Source organism: Acomys russatus, chromosome 4, assembly GCF_903995435.1.
Source record: "Acomys russatus chromosome 4, mAcoRus1.1, whole genome shotgun sequence".
NCBI lineage: Eukaryota > Metazoa > Chordata > Mammalia > Rodentia > Muridae > Acomys > Acomys russatus.
In genome coordinates, this window is record NC_067140.1 from 79,332,858 (window position 1) to 79,356,009 (window position 23,152).

At 47.0% G+C, this 23,152-nt stretch overlaps 1 protein-coding gene across 1 annotated transcript; it reads left to right on the forward strand.

Moving 5' to 3' along the window:
* The first annotated feature begins 10,734 nt into the window (after positions 1-10,734).
* Banf2 (BANF family member 2) lies at positions 10,735-22,254 on the forward strand. The gene is made up of 2 exons (XM_051145068.1): positions 10,735-10,860; positions 22,060-22,254. The coding sequence occupies exons 1-2, from the start codon at positions 10,735-10,737 to the stop codon at positions 22,204-22,206; spliced, it is 273 nt and encodes a 90-aa protein (XP_051001025.1). The 3' UTR covers positions 22,207-22,254.
* The last annotated feature ends 898 nt before the right edge of the window (positions 22,255-23,152 follow it).

The window sequence follows — 23,152 nt, forward strand, 5'->3', positions numbered from 1 at the left end:
ACTTCACTTTCAGCTACTGGGGCTTCCTGGGAGATATTCCATCTTGCATTCCCATTGTGTGGGATCCAACCTTTTGACCTTGTGACCCGTGTTCTCATTCACAAAGTTCACGCTCAAAAAATACCTGATCACGCCCCCACCCCCCACCCCGTCTCCTCCCTCCCCTCCCACATTCAAAAATTACAAAAGAAGATTCATACATTTTAAAGTAACCTTGCAGTTTGGTACTGAGCCACACTGATTGCTGTCCTCAGTGCATGTGGCCCTGTGGGCCAAGGAGGAGACACATGCGCTAGAGAGCCCCAACTGGAGTTTGTACTCCAAGCCCCAATTAGGCATTTACATGGCATTCCCAAAGACCCCTCCGTCTCACCCCGTTTATTTGGGGGGGGGGGTGCTTGTGATGGTCTCTTCTTTAAGACCTAATATGCAGGCTTTGAAAATGACCTTTAAATGGTGTGCAGCATGAGAGGAGAGGCAGTTCCCTTGGGGATTGTAGTTACATCCCATCGACTCCTTTATTCTTTATTTAAGCAGGTGGCTTGCTGAGCATCTAAAACCAGAATTGATTGAGGGCATCCCTGGCCAGCGTGCCCTCTCCAAGCAGTCCTTTGTGGTTTAGAATGCAGCCTCCAAGAGAACACACCCTGTAGCAGGAGGGTCTTCCCCGGAGGAGCATTTGCAGCTGCTCTGATGGTCTCTGGGAGCTGTCCAGGGACAACCGCATGTCCCCAGAGGGGACACTCCACTAGGAGACAGAAAGTCAGTCTGCCCCATGGCTGCCTAGTGTCCAACACATGGACTCGCCTTGCTTTCCCAATAGGTGGGATGATTTAGGTTAGACCAGAGATGGATGTGGGGAGTACAGGAAGCCAAGGAGATCTTCCCAGGCAGCAGTGATCTTACCTCGCCTCCAGGATCCTAGAGTAGTTCTGCTTTGATTGCACTACATAAATACGTCTGAGGTAAATTTCTCCTTTGAAATAAGGAAATGTTTTTGAATTTCAAAAGAAAGAAGGGAAAGGGGGCTGATGATTTCCAAGGCCTGCCGGCTCTGAGGTTCTCTGAGTTCAAAGCCATGGGGGGTAGAGAATCATTGTCTTCATACGCTGGCTAATGAGGACCTGATGCGACTGGTAGATTGGAGGTGACACTGCCTTGGAGCTGGGCTGAGTGTACCATATGGCAATACAGATATACCAGTCCCAGCACAAAACTGTACTCAGCTGGAGTTCATCATTCTAGCAAAGTAGCCCAGAACTTTCTGAGAAAAATAAGGAAGCGGCAGTTCTCAAATCTCAGACATATTATAAAGTGGGGGAGGGGGTGGTTCTTGTTGGTGGTTGTAGTGTTGTTGATGTCAGTGATGGTGGTGCTGTTTGGTTTGTTGTTTGAGGTAGGTAGTATTTGTTTGGTGTTTGTATGTTGCCCTGACTGTCCTGGAACTTTCTATGTAGCCCAAACTCACAGGTCTACCTGGCTTTTCCTCCTGAGTGGTGGAACTAAAGGTGCATGCAATTATGCCCAGCTCCCACTAAGGGGGGTGGGGTTGAAAGATGTGGAGGCCCAGACAAATGCCAAGGTAAATAAATTGAACCCTGAAGGAGAGACCACTGACTCATTGATTTTGGGGGGCAGGAGTTTCTCTGTGTAGCCTTGTCCTGGACTTACTTGTAGACCAAGCTGTCCTTGAACTCAAAAGGATCCACCTACCTTTGCCTCCCAAGGGCTGGGATTAAAGGTGTGCGCCACCACACCCAGCTGATTCCTTTATTTGTTTAACCAGGTGACTTATTGAGTTCCTAAAATGAGAATTGGCTGAGGGCATTCCTTGCCAGCGTGCCCTCCCCAAGCAGTCCTTTGTGGTTCAGAATGCAGCCCCCGAGAGGACACCCTGTAGCAGGAGGGTCTTCCCTAGTGGGGAGGTCAAGCAAATGTCATTTGTTACTATCTCCACATGAATATAATGCACAGTAAAGTTTAAGCCAAAGGCAAAGCTACAATGATTGCTAAACAAGTTGAAACAGGGTTACCATGTAACACGGGATTTCTGCTCCTGGATCTGCACCCCTAAAGAGTTAGACGCACTCAGAGACACACTTAGGCTCCTGAGTTCATTCCAGCAATCCTCACAGAGGCCAGAGGTCAGGAGCGCCCGAAGCCTCCCAGAGATGGAGAACACGGAAAGTGTAGTTTGCTGCACGTGACTGAATATTATCCATCCTTTAGAATTGTTCTTCTGGTATAAGCCACAGTATAAATGAACCCTGAAAACATTGTGCTAAGTGAAGTTTCACAAAAGGATGCCGAGAGATTTCATGTATATAAAGTGACTAGATCAGCCAATGCACAGGAACAGCAAGAAAATAACGAAAGTCCAGGGCCTGGGGGAAACTACAGGGGAGTCATTGTTAGTGGGTTCAGAGGCTCCGTTTGTAGCAGAGGCCCAGAGACAGGTTGCACATCAATGTGAAACTGCTCAGGATTTCTGAACTACACATGTAAAAAGGGTTAAATGACAAATTTTAAAACACTATGATATTTGGGGGTTGGGCGTACATGTCACATACATATCGCATACATGTGGAGGTCAGAGGGAACGTCACGGCAGTCAGTTCTCCCCTCCTACCATGTAGAAGGAGCTCAGGTCATCAGGCGTGGGGGTGTCTTTACCCCTCGGAGCAGCCATCTCACCGGGCCAAGAGGGCAAGTTTCATGTGATAAACAACATAAAGGGGACACATGATCTCATGTAATGATTCTCTCTGTGTATAGCCTGTAGGCCAGCATTCCTGCCCTCTCTGAGGAGCCTGTCACAGACGCAGAATCAAAGGCTCGCTCAGCTCATCCCAGGCCCATGGAGGCAGAACCTGCTGTTTTCAACAAGGTTCCAGGTAGTCCCGGCATGTGATTTGAAAGGAGTCTTGTCATCTGTGTTGGACTAACTACTGGAAGACGCTGCCATTTGACTCTGCAGCATCTGCTCTGCTCTTCCGCAGTTCCTGACAGAAAGCTGCCCTGGGCTGAGCTTCAGGGAGCTTGCCACCTAACCCTGGCCAGTGACAGGTGGGAGGGTGACTATGTTGTCTGATTTTAGGGCTTGAAACTAAGGGGAGGTGATATCTTTTTAGTAATACCCAAGGAGAAATGGAATCACTTTCCTTGGGTATTTTCACACTGAGAAGGGATCAGAGAAAGTTCTGTCAGCATTTTGGAACCTGGAAGACAGACAGCCTGGTCCGGATAAGACTACTGAGCCATAAATTGACAGATTCCCAGATACTTGTCATCAGAACCATTTCCGGTCCTGTGAGATCGGAAGTGGATCTATTGGTTTAGAGCCTTTGAATCATGCTTTCTACTACTTATGGGCCAGGGTCTGTAACTTCACCACTGTTGACATTTGGGGCTGAGTAATTCCTTTTCTAAAGTAAATGTGGTTTTTATATGTACAAAGCAGTGTTTCATTATGACAATTCCACACACACACATAACGTACTTTGATCACACTCTCCCCCAACACCCCCTCGTTCTTTCTCACCCTCCAGTTCCTTTCCTTTTCTCAAGTGGTCACCCCTCTTTTTTTTTTTTTTTTTTTAATCTTATTCCGCATACATGCAGTATTTATTCTGAGTCTGTCTTGTTGTTGTTTAACAAGATGATCCCTAGTTGTGTTTATCTCCCCACAGCAACCATTGCTGAATGGCTGAATAAAACTCCATTCTGCATACACACCACATTTTTATTTCTGGGTTCATCTTTTGAGGAACATCTGAGCTGGTTGTGTATTGTCGCTGTTGTGACTAATGACGACGTAAGCATGGGTGTGCAGGTGTCGCTGTGGTGTGCCGACTTAGAGTCCTTCAGGTGTATGTCCAGGAGTGGTAGGTATATTTGGGTTATGTGGTAGTTCTATTTTTATTTCCTGAGGAACTTTCATAGTGGCTGTATTGATTGCACACCCATCACGCGTGTGTAGTGGTTTAGGACCAAACAGCTTATCATTATTAGCAATAACACAGCAGTTCTCAGCCTTCCTACTTCCTCGACCCCTTAATACAGGTCCTCATGGTACAGGTGACCCCAGCCATAAATTATTTTCGTCGCTATTCACAACTGTAATTTTGCTACTGTTATGAATTGTAATGTAAGTATTTTGGAAGACGAAGGTTTGCCAAAGGGTAAGAACCACTCTAATAACAGGCCAGTCTCGCAGCATTTCTTGTCATCTGGTAATAACCTAAAGACCATTATAACAGTATGGACAATGTCTCAAACTGTTCTCCCAGGCCAACATAGCTTCAGAAAACCCTCCGAGTCACCCTTCCTACAGCTTCTCAAGTCCTTCACAGCTTCTAGTAGATGCTTTGTAGCAAAACAACACTGTCTCCTTTTAACATGGTCCCACCCACTTATCTTTACTTGCCTTTAGACTCTCTTCTGCATCATGTAAAATGAGAACCAAGTACTTGTCAAAAACCAGTAACAGTTCTCTATCATTTTCACTAATAAAATGTGTATGGCAGTCTATAGAACAAAACCTGAACCTGTGATCTCTCTCTGTCTGTCTGTCTCTGTCTCTGTCTCTCTCTGTCTCTGTCTCTTTGTCTCTGTCTGTCTGTCTGTCTGTCTCTGTCTCTCCCCCCACCCCCTCTCTCAGGATATGTCCTTTTTTCTCTCCTAAAGGCCAGATCTGGTGCTTATAAAGGAAAAGTGCCCATATGAGTCACCCTAAAGACTCTGAAGAAACCCCCTAAATGCTGGAATTCCTAGAAGAGCTCTTACTTTCACTCAGCACCCCTCAAAGCTCTCCTGCCATCCCCTCACAAGGTCTCCCCAAGCTACCTCTCACCTGTCATTGGTTCTATATCTACTCATGTTTCCACCAGTATCGCAGACAATTCTAGATTGTGGGGACTGTCCTGAGCAGGCTCACTAGTGTCTGTGGACTCACCCACTAGTTCCCACTGGCCTCTCATTTGATAATGAAGAATCACTCCACTGGAGCCAATACATCTCTGAGTGAGATCCATACACCATTTTTTTTTTTAATTTTTATTGTGTTTCTTTTTGATTTTTCTTTTTCTTTTTTTTTTTTTTTTGGTTTTTCGAGACAGGGTTTCTCTGTGTGTAGCCTTGGCCATCCTGGACTCACTTTGTAGACCAGGCTGGCCTCGAACTCACAGCGATCCGCCTGCTTCTGCCTCCCGAGTGCTGGGATTAAAGGCATGCGCCACCACGCCCGGCTGTGTTTCTTTTTGAACATACACATTTATATTATTTCTTTAAAGATTTATTTATTATTTATACAGTATTCTGCCCACACCTGTGCCTGCCCACCACAAGAAGGCACCAGATCTCATTACAGATGGTTGTAAGCCACCATGTGGTTTCTGGGAATTGAACTCGGGACCTTCAGAAGAGCAGATGGTGCTCTTAAACCTCTGAGCCATCTCTCCAGCCCCTATATTTATATTATTACATGAGTAAAATAAACTACATACTGCAGGAAGAACCACAAGACAATCAGGAATTATATAAATGTTACATTCATACTGATTTGGCTATTTGTATTTGGCAAACTTGAAGTAAACATCTTTCCTATCTTGTGGGTCTAAATTTCTGAGTGGAGATTAACATCTATCATAATCTCATCTATATTAACTTGAAACATCTATCTTAATCTAAAAACATCTTGACCTCTTACCTACTAAGCTTAATTGAAAAACTATCCGTCCTTCAAACTCATCAGAGACCTGAATGAACCAGGAATGCAAGTTAGCAGCTTCCAAAATGAAAAAATGACAGAGACAGTTTACTGCCTGAATAGTCACCCAAAGCTCTCTATAACATTGGAGCATCATCTTTCGCTTTCTGGCCCAATATATTTGACAGACACATTTGCGAGGCCAGAACTATTGAGGACTTGCTTACCCTGTCTTGGCAGAGTTTGGCCATCAACTCTGCTTGCGTCTAAACTTGCCCATTTTTAGGCAGAATTCTGTCTGTGGCAGAAACAAGGACATTTTGCCCAGTGGCTTGTTTGTCACATTTGAAGCCAACTCCATAAGGAGGTCCTTTGATGCTCATCATCTTCTTTGATGCAGGCTGGGTGTTGCCAGGAGTTAACTTGGCTTGTTGTCAGAGAATCTTTAGAATAATAAAAAACGGCTTTAAATGTTGTGTTCTGAGGTCTCTGAGGTTTTTGAAGACCCTATTTAATCATTTTACCTCCTATAGCTATAGAATCAGAGCTATTAGACCTAAAGTATATACTCACATGATTAGTTTTTGACATGAGCATGATTTGCTATCCCTGGCTTACTTAACCATTTTCCCCAATGTTTTTGTGGGGGGCGGGGCCCTTCAAAGGAATTATTCACCCTAAATCCATCTGAAGAAACCTTAAGAGAATGACGTCCCATTTCCTGTAAGGGGAGTTAGATAGGTTTCTGTTGACTCTCTTGGTCTACAGATGCTTATTTTCATTGGGAGTTGGTTATAAGTATTGTTGGTCTTTTACAGAGAGGAAACTAGGTTTGACTCAGGAATGTATCTCTTTTCCTTTCTCTGTCTTTTGTAGGTCAGGAGATAGGAGCTGAAAAGAAGGAAAGGGAGATACAGAAATACAGAGGGAGGATAGAACAAAAGGTAGATTATTGAATCTACTCCTCATCTCAAGGCCCTAATTGTTACTCAAAAATAAGGTTATTTTTTAATTCAATGGTATTGAATTTTGTATACTGATGCAAATCACACAGTCATCTTAAATAGCACCAAGACCTCTCACTGTGATCCCTGCTGTAGGCCTTAACTGGGGAAGACACTCCTGTGATCTCCCTTGGAGGTGTTTACAGGTATTTCAAGGAGCTGAGTAGGTTCAGCTGTGGGAAAAGCAGACACACCGATTGTTCCAGTCTTTGGTGGGGCTGGTGAGCTGATAACATTGTTGGAGTTTCCATTTGTTCTTAGGTCTAGTAGGGGAAGGTTTATCTTAACAGATGGCTAAGGCGGATAGCGGGTGGAAATTTCCCTCAGCAAAGTTAGCACAGCCCATAGATCCTGAGCCTGGCCTGGGCTCCAGCAGATCATTAATTCCAACCATCACCTTGGAGATCCACGGGGGACTGAGGCGTTCACCTGTTAATGCTGGGCCCCTGAGCAGTCCTTTGTATTGGAGGAACAATACACGCACAAACAGAGCGGAGGGAGCCCTCCATATCACGGTTAGAGGCCCTGCATCTACAGATCCGAGCAGCAGCGTCAGGCCCCCTCCCCCTAGCCTCTCCTGTCTTCTCTCTTTCACAGGGTCCATCTTTTTCTGAAGGGTCTAGTTTCAACTCAAGGTGCTCCAAAACGAACCAGAGGACAAGGCTCACGCGAGGAGCTCTGCTTCACAGAAAGGTGAGGAGGGCGAGGATGGGAGAGCGGGTGAGCTGGACGCATCTAATCACACATTTATTTTCTCCAGCGTCTCCCACGTGTCAGCCGTGGTACCCTACGCAACAGGCATAGGCTGCAGCAGGGGGAAAAGAGGCCGTCAGGAGACCAGGGCGGCCCTTGATTCCGCGCATGATCCACTGAGGCTTTGTGTGGTAGATAGTCTCTTGCTCTACCATGGTACTGGGTCATTTTTTCCTAGCAACGTGGTAAACATTCCGTTTTGGACCCAGCACCCCCAACCCCCCCCCCCATCTCCACCCCTGCCCCCGGCCACCCGCCCAGGAAGCTCAGGAACTTTGAAATCCTAGAGGAAGTATATGCATCGCCAGGCCAGAATTTCTGTTGCAGGACCTTGTGTGTGACAATATGGACTAGAGAAAGCTTTAGTTGAGGCTTTGTAGAGAAAAAGAACTCGGTTTCCCTTTGGGAGGAGGGAATGCTATTTGCAAAAACCATGGCAGGCCCTGGTGCAGCCAGATTCTTTTTTTTTTTTTTTTTTTTTTTGGTTTTTCGAGACAGGGTTTCTCTGTGTAGCCATATGGCAGGCCCTGGTGCAGCCAGATTCTTTTTTTTTTTTTTTGGTTTTTTGAGACAGGGTTTCTCTGTGTAGCCATGGCTGTCCTGGACTCGCTTTGTAGACCAGGCTGGCCTCGAACTCACAGCGATCCGCCTGCCTCTGCCTCCCGACTGCTGGGATTAAAGGCGTGGGCCACCACGCCCCGCTTGCAGCCAGATTCTTTCTGAGAAGAATTTAAGGTAAGAATTGAGATGATAAACAAAGAAAGACTGAGTCGAGACAGCTATCTTGATCCAAGCACATCTGACCATTTTTGAACTTTTTTTTTTCTCCCCAAGACAGGGTTTCTCTGTGTAGCCCTGGTTGTCCTAGACTTGCTTTGTAGACCAGGCTGGCCTTGATCTCACAGTGGTCCATCTGCCTCTGCCTCCCCAAGTGCTGGGATTACAGGCGTGCACCACCACGCCTGGTGCCCACTTTTGAATTTTTTCATATCGTGTGCTAATTTAATATTGTGAGAGCCATTTGAAACTGGATTTCTTTTTGTTGTTTTTCTTCAAATCACAGCCTGAAACAGAAATTGATATCAAGAAAAGGGTGCTGCATTGAACAAGCCGCAGAGGTGGGGTTGGTTGAGGAACAGATGTTCAAGCCAGAGCATCAAGGAAGGTGCTGATTTTGGCTCAGCAAAAAACAAACAAAAAATGGTTATGTTGGCCAGGCGTGGTGGTGCACACCTTTAATCCCAGCACGCAGGAGGCAGAAGCTGGCAGATCTCTATGAGTTTGAGGCCAGCCTGGTCTACAAAGTAAGTCCAGGATAGCCAGGGCTACACAAAGAAACTCCATCTCAAAGAAACAAAAACAAAAACAACAAAAAAAGGAAGCCAGGGGTGTGTGTATGTATGTATATATATATATATATATATATATATATATATATATATATATATATATATATAAAACTCCCCCTTTTTTCATGATTGAATGTGACAAAATATGGATTCTGAAACATTTCAATCCCCTGAGGCAGGAAAAGCATGGTGGGAATAGCCCAAGGTGGTGGGAATAGCCCAAGGTGATGGGAGTAGCCCAAAGTGGTGGGAGTAGCCCAAGGTGGTGGGAATAGCTCAAGGTGATGGGAGTAGGCGCAAGTCTGAGAATGCAGAGAAAGCAGGCCAGAAGCAGGGGTGGGGAGGACCTCCAATGCCACCCACCCACCCTATGTGTCCTAGTTTCTTCCTACTAAAGGCTCCATGGCCTTCAAATTAGTACCCCTAACTGAGGGCCAAGTGTTAAAATAGGAGCTAGTGGGAGGACGCTTCAGGTTCAAACTACGACAGAGGTCGGAGCATGAGGAGTTCGTTTGTTGTCTGGGGGTGGTTTCATTAGTTAAGTTTTAGCTTTGGAAGATCTATCCCAGGACCCTGTGACCATCAGACAAGTGTCTCACTGATGATTGTCACTCCTGTGTGGAGAGGTTCCGGATAGGAATACTGCCAACAGTCTTGATGAAGAAGATGAACCTCAGCCTGGACGTTGGCGCCTCAAGATACTTTATCAATCTACGATCCACCACAGAGTTTGTTAAAAGCTAAAATACAAGTAAAAAAAAAAAAAAAATCAAGTGGCTGAGAGGACAAGTTAGTTAGGCAAAGAAAGCAGCTTTTTAAAAAACTGTGTTTCCTTATGACATTTTCTTTTAAAGCTTTGTATTGACCATTATCATGGTGATGGGTGCCTGTGCATGTGGAGGTCAGGACAGCTTTGTGGAGTCGGTTCTCTACCCCTGTCACAGCGTCTGCTGTGACAAATGCACTGACAAAAAGTCACACGGGGAGGAAAGGGTTTACGTCAGCTTACAAATCCAGGTTACCATCCTGAGGGGACTCACACAGCTAGTCACACTCCATCCACAGTCGAGCAGAGCAGAGAGAAAAGAATGCCTCCAAGCTACCTGCCTGCTCAGCTAGTTTCTTCTGTTCTGTATATTTCAGCCTAGGGAACAGTGCTGCCCACAGTTGGCAGGGTCCTCCTGCATCAGTTAACAGTACAGTCCCACGCAGACCTGCGTGCATGCCTGTAGGCTAATCTAGTCTAGGCAATCTTTCTTTCTGGCTTTCTTCCCAGATGATTCTAAATTGTGGCCAGTTGACATTTAAAACTTAGCCATCCTTTATGGGTTTAGAGCAGTGGTTCTCAACCCTGGGCCTTGACCTCCAGTGGGTCACATAGCAGATACTTGGCATGTCAGATATTGACATTACGATTTGTAACTGTAGCAAAATTACAGTTAAGAAGAAACAAAAAAAGTGTTCTTGTTGGGGGTGGGGGTCGCTACAACATGAGGAAGTGTATCAAAGGGTCACAGAATTGGGAAGGTTGAGAACCACTGCTTTAGAGACTTAAACTCAGGTTGTCAAGCTTGTGGCCAGTGCCTTTACCCACTGAGTCACTTTACCAGCCCAGCACCTGGTTAAGTGTATTGTAGAAAGAGTTAGAAGGGAGCTTGAAATGCTTAGCATCACGCTCACCTTCAGCTGTCCTGGGCTTGGATTGATCTAACTCTTCCAAGCCACGAGCATGCTTTTCATCCATCCAGGTGAGAATGGCAGTGTAAAGGCCTCCAGCACAGGACAGGACACCTGGCATTTAAAAGTCCCCAGTAGACGCCGATGACAGACTCCAGTCTGCCATCTGTTGCCCAGTGTCCACTGTAGTATAAGGAATTCGACATCTTCTAACCCTTTCTCCTCCCCATGTCTGTTGCAGGAGATGGACCACATGTCTCCCAAGCTGAGAGCCTTCCTCTCGGAACCCATTGGGGAAAAAGATGTGGCCTGGGTGGATGGAATCAGCCATGATCTTGCCATCAGTTTGGTCACCAAAGGCTTCAACAAGGTGCGTTATTTTTCCTTCTCTAACTCCTCTTTCTAACCTGCCTTCCTCTAGGCCTGCCAGATGGCAGCCCCTGCCATGCGTCCCAGTGAGTGGCTGTCGGAGGAAAAAAAAAAAAAAAAGCTGCCACTTGGCAGGGTGCCACGGATTCCACTTGTGCTGACCCCACATGCTTAGGAGCCTCCAGGGCTTGTAGGTGATAGGCAAGTAGAATTGCTTCTATGCAGAGCAGCTAAGATTGGCAGGATCAGCTCAGGGTTCAAACACTCAGGACTTGGTAAAGCCAAGGCTGCCACTGAATCCGGGGCACAACTGTCAGGATGGATGACTTGTGTGCACTCCTCACCTCTAGGAAGGGGTGGGGGCTGTTTGCTTGCCTCCACCAGGGTACCAGCACGGCATGGCAGCCTGGGAACTCCACCTGCGTGAGGAGGTAGTGTTGTTCTAAGATTCATTCCTGGGCTGGAGAGATGGCTCAGTGGTTGAGAGCACTGACTGTTCTTCCAAAGGTCCTGAGTTCAATCCCCAGCACCCACATGGTACCTCACAACCATCTGCAATGGGGTCTGGTTCCCTCTTCTGGTGTGCATGAAAAACAGTTTTCATATACATAAAATAAATAAATAAATCTTTAAAAAAAAAAAATCATTCCCAGCCCAAGAATGACCTTAAGGATAACCAGTGGAACTGGAATGCATTAGTCTGGTTTTCATCCTGTAACAAAACACTTGATTCTAGGGGCTTTATAAAGAAAGAATTTCTACTTTGCTGATAGTTTTGGAGATTGGAAGTCCAATGTTGGGTGACCTTATGTGTTTGACCTCTGATGAGGACCCTCCCCACCCTCCCAAACACATCACAGCATGGCAGGATGGTACATGGGCAGGAGCTGGTGTGGGGAAATCACAGGGTAAAGCAGAAAGCCAGAGTGTCGAGAAGGACAGCTCTGCTCTTGTTTATTGATTTGTTTTGGTGCAATGGATTGAACTCAGGGAGTTCGTTACCTTTGCTGAGCTTGTGCTCTGCCACAATCTATACCCGCAAGGCCCCATTCATGCTCTTTTTTATACAAATTGCTCTCTTTAGAGCGATCAGAGTCCCATGAGAACAATACTGTTCCCTTCCAGGGGCAAAGTCCTTAATGACCAAGTTCTTCCACTAATGTAAGAAAGACACTTAGGCCAGGAACTGCTGCCTGTGTGTGCGTGGCTGATACTGTATTTATTTTGTGCCCACATCTAACATCTGGGCCTATGGTTTCTGACTGGCAGGCTGCACTGTACCTGTTTTTATTTATTGTGAATCTCACGCCCGTTATTCAGCCACGTGAATATCCACTTAGCGGTGCTCTCAGGAGAGGAGCTGCGTGGCTGAGGGGACTTGATGCTTGCTTTCCTCCTGAGAAAGGAGAAGGACCAATCCCAAGCAGCTAATGAAGTGGGCAAGTCTAACTAAAGGAAAAAATTTAAAACTCTTATGTTTTGTTTGTTTGTTTGTTTGTTTTTGAGGCAGGGTTTCTCTGTGTAGCCTTCGCTATCCTGGACTCACATTGTAGACCAGACTGACCTTGAACTCTCAGCAATCCACCTGCCTCTGCCTCCCTGAGGGCTGGGATTAAAGGTGTGTGCCACCACTGACTGACTGAAGATTTTTAAATTAAATATTTTTTTCTTTAAAGAAATGATCGTTCTTGTTGTTATAAAGAGTGAAAATCCCAACCGTTAGATTTTTGCCGGTGAAGAATCAGGAACCAGATGCAGGGGTGAAAACCTGCTAGCTCAGAGAGGCAGAGACAGCCTCATACTCAGCTCATGTCCCAGAGGAAAAACCAAAAAGCCAAAAGCCAAAAGCTTGCTAGCTCAGCTGACAGCCTAGGAGGAAAAGGCCAAACAAACTAAAAGCCAAAGAACTTGCTAGCTCAAAGCTGAAAAGCCCAAAAGCCCCTTCTTCTTCTCCATGCCCTCTTAAAGACCCCTCAACTCAAACCCCTCCTACTTTTAAATCCCTGTCAGCTGGTTTCTTGCTCCACCTCTTGACCTAGGGTTAACTTTATTAAATCCTGTGAACAGAAAGCTCTTGGATTAAGGGTGTGTGTTAGGGTTGGCTGAGCCACACCATAATCAACTGTTTACAATAAACAGAACATTCTTAGATTAAAGGTGTGTGTTAGGGCTCAACCACACCAAACAAGAAACAGGGTTTTACATTTCACAATCTCAGGGTTCACAATGGGATCAAATATCTTGCAACTGGTCTCCTCCTCCTCCTCCTTTGCCTTTCTCCTGGTTGTGAGCCTAGCACAAAGCAATTTAGGGAAGGAAAGGTTTACTTTGGCGCAAGTTTAAAGTCATACAGACATTATGGTGAGGGAGGCAGGGTTCATGGCATTGCTAAGAAGCCAGGGAAGGAGAATGCCGTTGCTCGTCTGGCTTTCTTCTTTGCTGACTTTTAGTCAGTCTGGGCCTCCATCCATAGGATGATGCCACTCGCGTTCAGTGTGGGTCATCCTGCATTCAGTTAACTGTCTCTGAAAACAACTTCCCAGACATGCTAAGAGGCGTGTCTCCTAGGGGATTCCAAATCCAGGGGTGCTGTCAATGATGATAATGCAGCACGTTCCTCCATTGTACATAGAGCACAGGATGAAATGTTGGGCCCAGTGAATCCTTACCTGGATGGGTATGTACCTACCACCTAGGTCAGGGACTGGACACCTCCCAGCTTCCAGACGGCCCCCAGGGCCTCCTCCCAGCCAAAGCAGACCCCAAAGGTGCCCACTGTTCTGTTATCTACCATAGTCCCATAACTGTGAGTTTCTCTTTGTTGTTTCTGTATGCTCATCATTTAAAAAATGTTCTCATTAAGATATACCTGTGGACAGTAATTATTATCCCTTTTTGTTTTAAACCACATAATTGTTTGACGTTCGTTTCATCTTTTTGAGACAAGGTCTTGCTGTGGAATTCAGGTCTGGCTTGCAAGTAATTGATGTAACTTAAGCTAGCTTCAAACTTACAATTCCTCTACCTCCTTTTCCTGTAAAAATGGTAGATAACAAAACAGCAGGCACCTTTAGGGTTCACTTTGGCTGGGATAAGGTCCTGGAGGCTGTCTGTATGCCACTGCATGCAGCGGTTCTGTGGGTTCCTACAAACACGTAGAGTGACCTCAGCACTCCAGCCATTCCACGCGCCTTGAAACTCAACAACCTCTTCCCCCGCCAGCCTCTGCTTTGGTCTATGGATCTGTAACATTTGCCTTCTCCACCTCAAGTTCGTTCTAAGTAAGCATTATAGGTAGGAGGATAGGCGCGGGGGAAATGACGGAATGAGCAAATATATAGACCTTTTTCAGGTTCCTGAATCTGGCCTGCCCAGAGTGCCTATGGATGGACATCTTAGACCACAGGCATGAGGTCTCTTTATGCTCAGGATCATCTTCCCAGCTCAGCATCCGCCATTACACTCAGGGTCCTGGCCACTCTCAGAGCTACTGACTCCTGACACTGACAGGGGCTGGTACCTTTGTCCTTTGTTTTGAGTTTCTCTACCTTTGAGAGTCAGTGCAAGTGAGGCATGGCTGGAGATGTGGCTCGGCAGTAGAGCACTTGCTCAGCACCTGAGAGGACCTGAGTTCCTTACCCAAAACTGCATTAAGATACAACACAGCACAAAGTAATAAAATCAGGTAAAATAAAAAATGCAGAGCAGAGGCTTTGGGAGTTGGCTGCCTGAGGTCCCCAGTGGGGATAAACAAAAAACAAAAAACAAAAAAACAGCCACAGGTTATACTGTCATAAACAACACAAGAAGATCCATGCACTTAAGCCCAGCAGGAGGGGGCTTAGATTAAGATTTGGTAGTTATACTCCGCATCAGAGCCTGGGACCCATCAGACCCAGGAGGATGGCCAGGTGTGGCATCTACAAAATGAACAAATGCATCAGGGTGCTGATGGATCTGTGAACAAGGCCAGAAGAAGAGCATCCAGGACCGGCAGATTCCATGAGGCAGGGCTCTCAGGACTAGGCAATGCTGCTCGTGGGATGTTCATTTTCTGCTTACAGGGGAGCCACGGAGGCAATGGGTGGGGAACCTTTTGGGGGCCTTATCCCATCCATGTCTTTGCCAGCCTCTGCTGAAGTGTGCCCATCTTTTTCCTCCTCTTCTCTCCCCAGGCTGAGTTCTCATCTTTGCCCTGAACAAACACTGCCTGGGGGGGGGGGGGGGAACCACACTTGTATGCAAACCAGTCTTGGCATTTTCCCCAGGGGCATAGAGTCTCTTAGCTCCTTCTGCACCCTGGCTAAATACCTGATGGGATACAAGTCCGCGGGCTGCCCTCACAGCTACTTGTCTGGCTTCTTCCCTCAGCTACCAGCTCTCTCCTGAGCCACCTGGCGCTGAACGCACAGGCAACAAGGAATCACTAGTCTCCAAGGGATGACCCTAACTATCCATCAGCTCTCTAGGGGTGTGGTCTGAACAAAGCAGACATCTTCCCTCTCACCAGTCCTTCTAGCACAGTGCTTCTCAACCTTCCTAACTCGTGTTTTAATACAGTTCCTCATGTTGTGGTGACCCCACACACACACCATAAAATTATTTTTGTGGCTACTTCACAACTGTAATTTGCTACTGTTATAAATGATAATATAACTATCTGTTTCCTGATGGGCTCTTGGGGGCTGAGACCCACAGGTTTAGACTCTTTGTTTAGACCCACAGGGGATGATGCCTTTTCATCCCCTGCCCCTGTGCTGAGCTTTTGTCTCTTCAGCAGATGGCTGGCATGAAGAGGGGGCCTGTATGTGTCCTTTCCCCTTCCCCAGAACCTTGAAGACAGCATGAACTGGCCTACTCCTCATGGTTAAACTATGATTTTTAAAACTATTGACTCACGTAGTGCAGGAGTGCACACGTGTTCTTAGTGACCCAGGAGATTGAGTAAGGAGAGCTATTCAGCCTCTGCATTCAAGGCCAGCCTGGGCAACATAGGGAGACTTGACTTCAAAAAGAAAACATGGGCTGGGGAGCTGGCTGACGGGGCAAACCCTCTGAACTCATGTAAAGCCTGGCATGGCAGCATGGCTATAATCCCAGCATGCCTACAGCAGCTGGGAGCAGAGGCAGGAGACGTATGCAATGGCTAACAAGACTCTGTCTCAAAATGGAAGGCAAGGATTGACACCTGAGGTTGTCCTTCGACCTCTACACATGTGTGCTGTGACACATAGGTCCCCAGATATACCCCTTTGCACTCTCTCTCTCTCTCACACACACACACAGAAAGAGAGAGACATGCACACACACACTTTTTTAAAGAACACATTAACTTTTTAAAAGCTCTGTTCACTTTATTCCAATTGTAGCCCCCTTCTTCCTCACCTCCCAGTCCTCTTCTCCCCCTCCTGCATGCCCCCTCCCCTCATGCCCCCTTCCTCTTCTCCTAGTCCTCAGAAAGGGACCTCAGCCTAGCAAGTCTTCTCTGGACTGTCTGTATCCTCTTCCTCTGTGTCCTGGCAAGGCTGCCCCATTAACTATTGACTCACTGGAGCCTCTTTAAGAACTTAGAAGCCCCAAAGTGTGTCTGTTCTGTTTGGTTACTCTGCACCTGCTGTTCACTGGGGCAATCAGCTTTGGCCCGAGGACCTAAATGCAAAATGGTAGCCACTGGCCCTGTGCGAGCTAAGCCTTTGTCTGCACAGAGATGGGCTAAAAATACCAAATATGCCCTTGGATGCTAAAGCCCTCCCCTATAAAAGAATGTGAGAAAGGAAGACACAATTGTAGGGGATAACAATCGGGATGTATCTGAGTAAACTACAGTAAAATATAATAAAATAAAAAAATTTAAAAAGAATGTGAAACATCGCATAACATTTTTATTGATTACATGCTGAAATAATTTGAAAATATGGAAAAGTAAAGTATATTAATGGACTTCGTTTCATCTTTTTTTCTTCTCCCTTACTCCTGCTGTGGCCTCTAGAAGATTAAAATTACTTGTGTGGCTGGCTCAATGGCTATTTCTCCTGGACAGCACTGGTCAAGATTTAACAGTGCCAGGAGAGCTGCCAGGTAGAAAGGGATGATACGAGTGGAAAATTCATCATGCGCAGCCGGCTGTGGTGGCACACGCTTTTAATCCCAGCACTCGGGAGGCAGAGGCAAGCCAACCTCTGTAAGTTCCAGGCCAGCCTGGTCTACAAAGAGAGTTCCAGGACAGCCAGGGCTATAACACAGAGAAACCCTGTCTTGAAAAAAAAAATTATAGCCGGGCGTGGTGGCGCACACCTTTAATCCCAGCACTCGGGAGGCAGAGGCAGGAGGATCGCTGTGAGTTCAAGGCCAGCCTGGTCTACAAAGTGAGTCCAGGGTGGCCAAGGCTACACAGAGAAACCCTGTCTCGAAAAACCAAAAAAAAGAAAAAAGAAAAAAAAATTACAAAAGAAAAAAAAAAACACCCAGAAAATTCATCATGTGGATGGTGTCAGACTTGCCACAGCTGGGCTGAAGCTCTGTCCCCCTACCCACTGCCACCCACGTGGAGACCATCTATGGACCTACTCCTTCCTAGCCTGGGGTCCTTGAAACGGCCAGTCTCTTCCCAAAGTCACCTTGATGTAATTTGAAGAGAAGCCAGAAGGTTGGGATCAGAACAAGGCGGTCCTGGGACTGTCAGTTGCTGCCTTCCTCATGCCCCCAGGTTCTGAAGGCTGAACTGAGGAGAAACCCAGTTCCTCCTGTCCCCTCTGCTGGCCCTGGACCCCACCACCATCTGACACAGGAATCCTGCAAGACACCTGTCACTTCAGTTTGGAGGTTACTCTGCGTAGTGCTGTGAGATGAATATGAGGGGACAAGGGAAAGCTGAATTCTTTTAAATAAATGAATAACATAATAATATAAGCACGTCTCGGGTGCACAGAGAAGACAAAGGAGGGTCAGACCCTGCTGTGGATCGAGCACTCACTCTGAGGACTCGGTGTGTTAAGCCTGGCGTGACTGAGAAACACCTGGGCTTGCAAGGTCGCCACTGGACATCCCCACTAAAGACTGTAGCATGCACGCTTATTGAGAGGAAACCAGAAAAAGTCACACAGTCACAGCAGTGTCTTGCAACAATGGGAGGCCCTCGCTGTACTGGGGCCTGGGAGCTGCTGGTTGAGGGCAAGGGAAACTGCTAGAAGCCTGATAATAAGAGAAGCCATGGCAGCTCATCTGTGTCTGACAAGGCCAGGTACTGTGAGGAAGGGTCAGCATTTTAATGAGTACAGACTAGGGCCAGCTACCTAGTTTGCAGGGCCCAGTGCCAAATGGCAAGGTAAGACCTTTGGTTTAACCGTATTACGGTTTATCACTTCCCAGCCTTTTGGCTAAGATCAAGTTAAGTATTAAGACAGCAGCAGCATAGCATCAAACGGAGTCTATAGCTGTTCTGTGCATTGGACCCCAGGCAACCACAGGGATCAGACTCTGGGGCAGATTCAAACTCCTGCAGTTTAACAAGGACGGTAGCCATAAGAGATTTGTTCATGCGATGTGGGGAAGACCCTGGCAGGGTTTCCCGGCGTGGACTTGAACTTGAGAACAAGTCTGCCCTTGAACCATCTTCTGTAACTACTGAAGAAATGCATGTCCCGGGCTTTGGCATGGCCGCCAACCAAGGCAACAGAAGGTAGAAACTCCAGCCTGGGGTGCCTGTGTTTCCACACTCCTTGCCTCGGGGTTTCTGGTTAGGGGTTCATTTTCTGGAGAGAGCCGTGAACTCCCCATTCCCTCTTAGAGGATAAAGCGAGAAGGCAAGGCCTTCTCTGTGCTCTCTGGAAGATGCCAGCGTGGGACTCCAGGGAAAGCCCAGGAGGATGGAGGGTCAGATTGCAACTTGGCTCAGAGACCCTTCTCCCTGCCACGTTCCTGGAAAGCTTGCCTGGTTCTGGCCTGCTGTGCATTCCTGGGCTTCCTGTGGGCTGCAGAGGCTCTTATTACCACACCAACTGATGCCGTGGCCAGCCTCAGAAACAGGCAGAGGATCCCTCCAGACTGGACGGAGGTGGCTGTCTCAATCTCTCAGGTGTCCCTCGCTTAGAACATCTTTTGGGCATGAGGTAAACAAGGCACCCATGAAAATCAAATGGAAAGTGCTCAAAAGCATCAACGTGCTATTTGTCATCTTTTCCTCCCGCTGCTGAGGACCAAAGCAAACCCCTTGTGCTAGAAAAGAACACGACTGCTTAGCTACATCCCGGAGCCCTGCAGCTCGTTACTAATCTCACTGTTTTTTCCCATGTGAAGCTCTAGGTACATTGGGCTGTGCACCTCCATAGCTGTAACACAGGCCGCAGCGAGCACCTAGGGAATGCCAGTACCTTAAACCACCAATTCCAAACTGTCTCAGCAAAATCCACCAGTGAAACTAGGAGGACACTGATAAAAAAAAAAAAAAAAAATGAGATTGCGCTAAGATCCTGGATTTTTATTCCTTTAAATAAAGTTGTGCCTTTAAAATCACTACAAGTACATAGCTTCTTTCGCCTTTCAACAACTGGATAATATCTAAAAAAATAAGCTCTCCAGTAGAGTACTTGCCTAGTGTGTGCAAAGCCCTGGGTTTATCCCAGCACCACAACCAATAAATAAAATAAAACCTACAAACTCCAATGCTTCAGTGCCTTTTGTGACTAGGATTTGGCTTTTAATTATACACACACACACATACACACACACACACACACACACACACACACACACACACGTGTGTGTGTGTGTGTGTGTGTGTATATATATATCTCCTTGATTAAGATTAAATTTTCTTTGTTTTCTGTAACAGGAAGTCAACACACAGCCAACAGCAGGTTTTCCTGGGAAGGGCCCAGGGCTTGAAGGTGTGGGTGGGAGCTGGGTCTCCATTCCAGGCTAGAGAGTTCCTCCCCCTCCCCCATCCCTCCCCCATCCAGGCCCCAGAGACACATGTACACTGTGACCTGGAGTCCAGCCTCTGCCATGCTCTGGCTGTCTCCATTCCTGGCTCTACTGTCTCCTTGGTAATAACAGTCTGAAGAAGCTGTGAAAGCTGTGGCGGGCAGGGGCCAGAAAACACAAACCTGCAAAAGTGCTACAGAACCAGGAATGGTGGTGCGCTTAATATATGTGCCTTATATATGTTTTACATTTTTGTTGTTGTTGTGTGTGTGTGTTGTGTGCTACACGCACATGAGTGCATATGCGGAGGCTGGAGTACAGTGTCAGGTCCAGCTCTATCATTTTATCATTCTTTCTTTGTTTTCCTTCTTTGTTTGTTTCGCTTATTTTTTGTTTGTGTGTTTGTTTTTGTTTTTTAGACAGGTTTTCTCTGTGTAGCCTTGGTTGGCCTGGGACTCAATTTGTAGACCAGGCTGGCCTCTGACTCATAGAGATCCACCTGCCTCTGCCTCCCCAGCTCTGAGATTACCAGCGTGCGCCATCACACCTGGCTCTGTCATACTTTCTTGAAACAAGAGTCTTCATGAGTCTGTAGCTGGGCAGTTGGCCAGCAAGCCCCAGCAACCTCTGACCCCACAATTCTGGGGTTGGAGGTCCAAGCATGACCACAACTGGCTTTTTATGTGGGTACCAGGGACTTGAACTAGGCTTCTCGGGCTTGCATAGAAAGTGTTCTTATTCACTGAGCCGTCTCTCCAGTCTCTAGCTTTTTTAAATTAATTTTTAGAATTAGCACAGAAAGTAACGGCTCCTGCTGCAGTGGCATTTTCATACATCTGGGCCATTGTACTTTGCTCATGTGGTTTTTATACGCAGTCATTCTCCGGAATTATATTATCAGGAGTTTCCAGAGAAGCAGGACTGGGAGATTATATATAATTATTAGAGGAGATTTGTTTATTATTTATTTTCACACAATTAGAGGCTCCACCTTGGCTGTCCACAGACTGTAGAGACAGGAAAATTGGCAGCTTGTTGCTCAGTCCAAGAAGCCTGAAAGCTCATTTAGAAAGCGGGTGGTGGCGCATGGGGAGGGAGCAGTGATGCGGCTCCAGTCTGAGGCTTGAAAAGGAAGGTCAGAGTTCAGCATGATTTGTGCCATCTGTGCTGTTCCCACGGGATGACTCTCCGTGGCATTTGTGTCTTCCCTTGACACTCGAGTAAGAGGCAAGGCAGGGCAAGGCTGTGCCTCAAGCTTTGCGAATTCTTTCTGCTGAGCTGCTGAGCTCACACAGGTAGTTTGCAAAGCCCAAAGGATGCAAACACGCCCTCACCTGCCAGCCACACCTGCAGTGGTTCTCAAGCAAGAATCATTATGGTTGCTTCTGTCTGGGAAACTGGGGAAGGCGCTTCTGGCATCCAGGGAATAGCAAAGGGAAAGGTTTTATAAATGTCCTGCAATGCCTAGGACAGTCCCTGTGATGCAGAATCGGCCAGCATGCTAGTAGAGCTGAGGTGGAGGTGCCCTATATTCCAGCAGTTGAGGAAGCGGTGGGGTAGGGAGCCACACTCTAGCTTAGCTCTGTCTGTGTTTCAAAGCCAGAACTACTACGTGGACTGCAAGTGCAGCTCAGCACACAGAAGGCACCGGGTTTACTGCACAGTGTGCACATAAACACACACCACCACCAGAGCAAGAAGGAAATATTAAATGACAGGCCTAAAGGAGTTCAGAGGCATGCTAGCCCTACTCGGTGTCCTCCCAGAACACTATCCTTGGCCCATCCTCTTCTGGAAGCCTATTGGAAGAGGAGATCCTTAGACCCCACCCTAGTATTAGATACTGAGTCAGGAAGATCTCTTTTATATGATGCCAGGAAATGTCCTCAAGTTTGAGGACAAGGCCTATAACTGCAGGACCAGGCCTGAGAGGGACTAATGTGACCTCACCTTCCCCATCCCCTCCCCCCTCTCCCTGCTTCCTTTCCCCCAGTCCCCTCCCCCACCCCTCCCATCCCCTTACCCCACTCCCCTCCCTCCACCCCTCCCCTACCCTTCCCCCACTCCCCTCCCCTACCCTTCCCCTACTCCCCTACCCCTCCTTCCCCCACCCCCCACCCCCTGTGCCTTGTTGGAGGTTGACCGACTCCCTCCTGATCTGACCCACAGCCCAGCCTTTGCCTGTCCCCTGATAGTGCCGGCTAGAGGAGGACAGGAACATCACGTCTGCCGGTGATTCTCATAAGCCTCCATCTTCCTCCCCTGTCCTTCTTCCCAGGCCTACGTCCTGCTGGGGCAGTTCCTTCTGATGCACAAGAATGAAGCAGAGTTCCAGCGTTGGATTATCTTCTATTGTGGAGCAAAGGAGTGTGAGGCCCGCCAGAGCTCCGCCTGCCTGAAGGAGTGGTGTGCCTGCTTCCTGTAGACGCCCCTGGCCTGGCCACCCCACCCCAGATAAACGATATCCACACCGCCTACACCCAGGCTCCAAGTTGTTATTTCTGTTGATAATTTATTTTCATTTGTGTGTGAGTGTGTGTGTATGTATGAGTGTGTGTCTATGTACATATGTGTGAGTGTGTGTATGCATATGTGTGTATGCATGTACATATGTGTGTGAGTGTGTGTGTGTGTATGAGTGTGTGTCTATGTACATATGTGTGTGTGCATATGTGTGTATGCATGTACATATGTGTGTGAGTGTGTGTGTATGTATGAGTGTGTGTCTATGTACATATGTGTGAGTGTGTGTATGCATATGTGTGTATGCATGTACATATGTGTGTGAGTGTATGTATCTATGCATGTGTGAATATCTGTATGTGTATGAGAATGTGTTATGCACACACATGTATGTGTTTGTATGTGTGCATGATGTATGCACGTGTTGGGGCGGGGGTTGCTGACTGACACCAGAAGTTGACACAGTTGTCTTCCTTGATTGTTTTCCACTTTATTTTTTGAGACAAGGTCTCTCTCTCTCTCTCTCTCTCTCTCTCTCTCTCTCTCTCTCTCTCTCTCTCTCTCTCTCTCTCTCACTGAACTTGGAGCTCACCAATTTGTCAAGACTAGCCTGGCCATCAAGTACCAGGAATCTTCCCATCTGTAGACCAGTGCTACCTTACCAGATTTTGTCTGAAGTGAGTGAGTGCTAGGGATCCAAACTCAGGTCCTATTGTTGGTGTAGCAAACACTTTACTGACTGAACCATCTCCTCAGTTTTCGTACCACATAGACACAAACACAAACACATACACTTTATTTTGTTTTTGTTTTTTCTGTGTATCCTTCGCTGTCCTGGACTCACTTTATAGACCAGGCTGGCCTTGAACTCACTACAATCCGCCTGCCTCTGAGTGCTGGGATTAAAG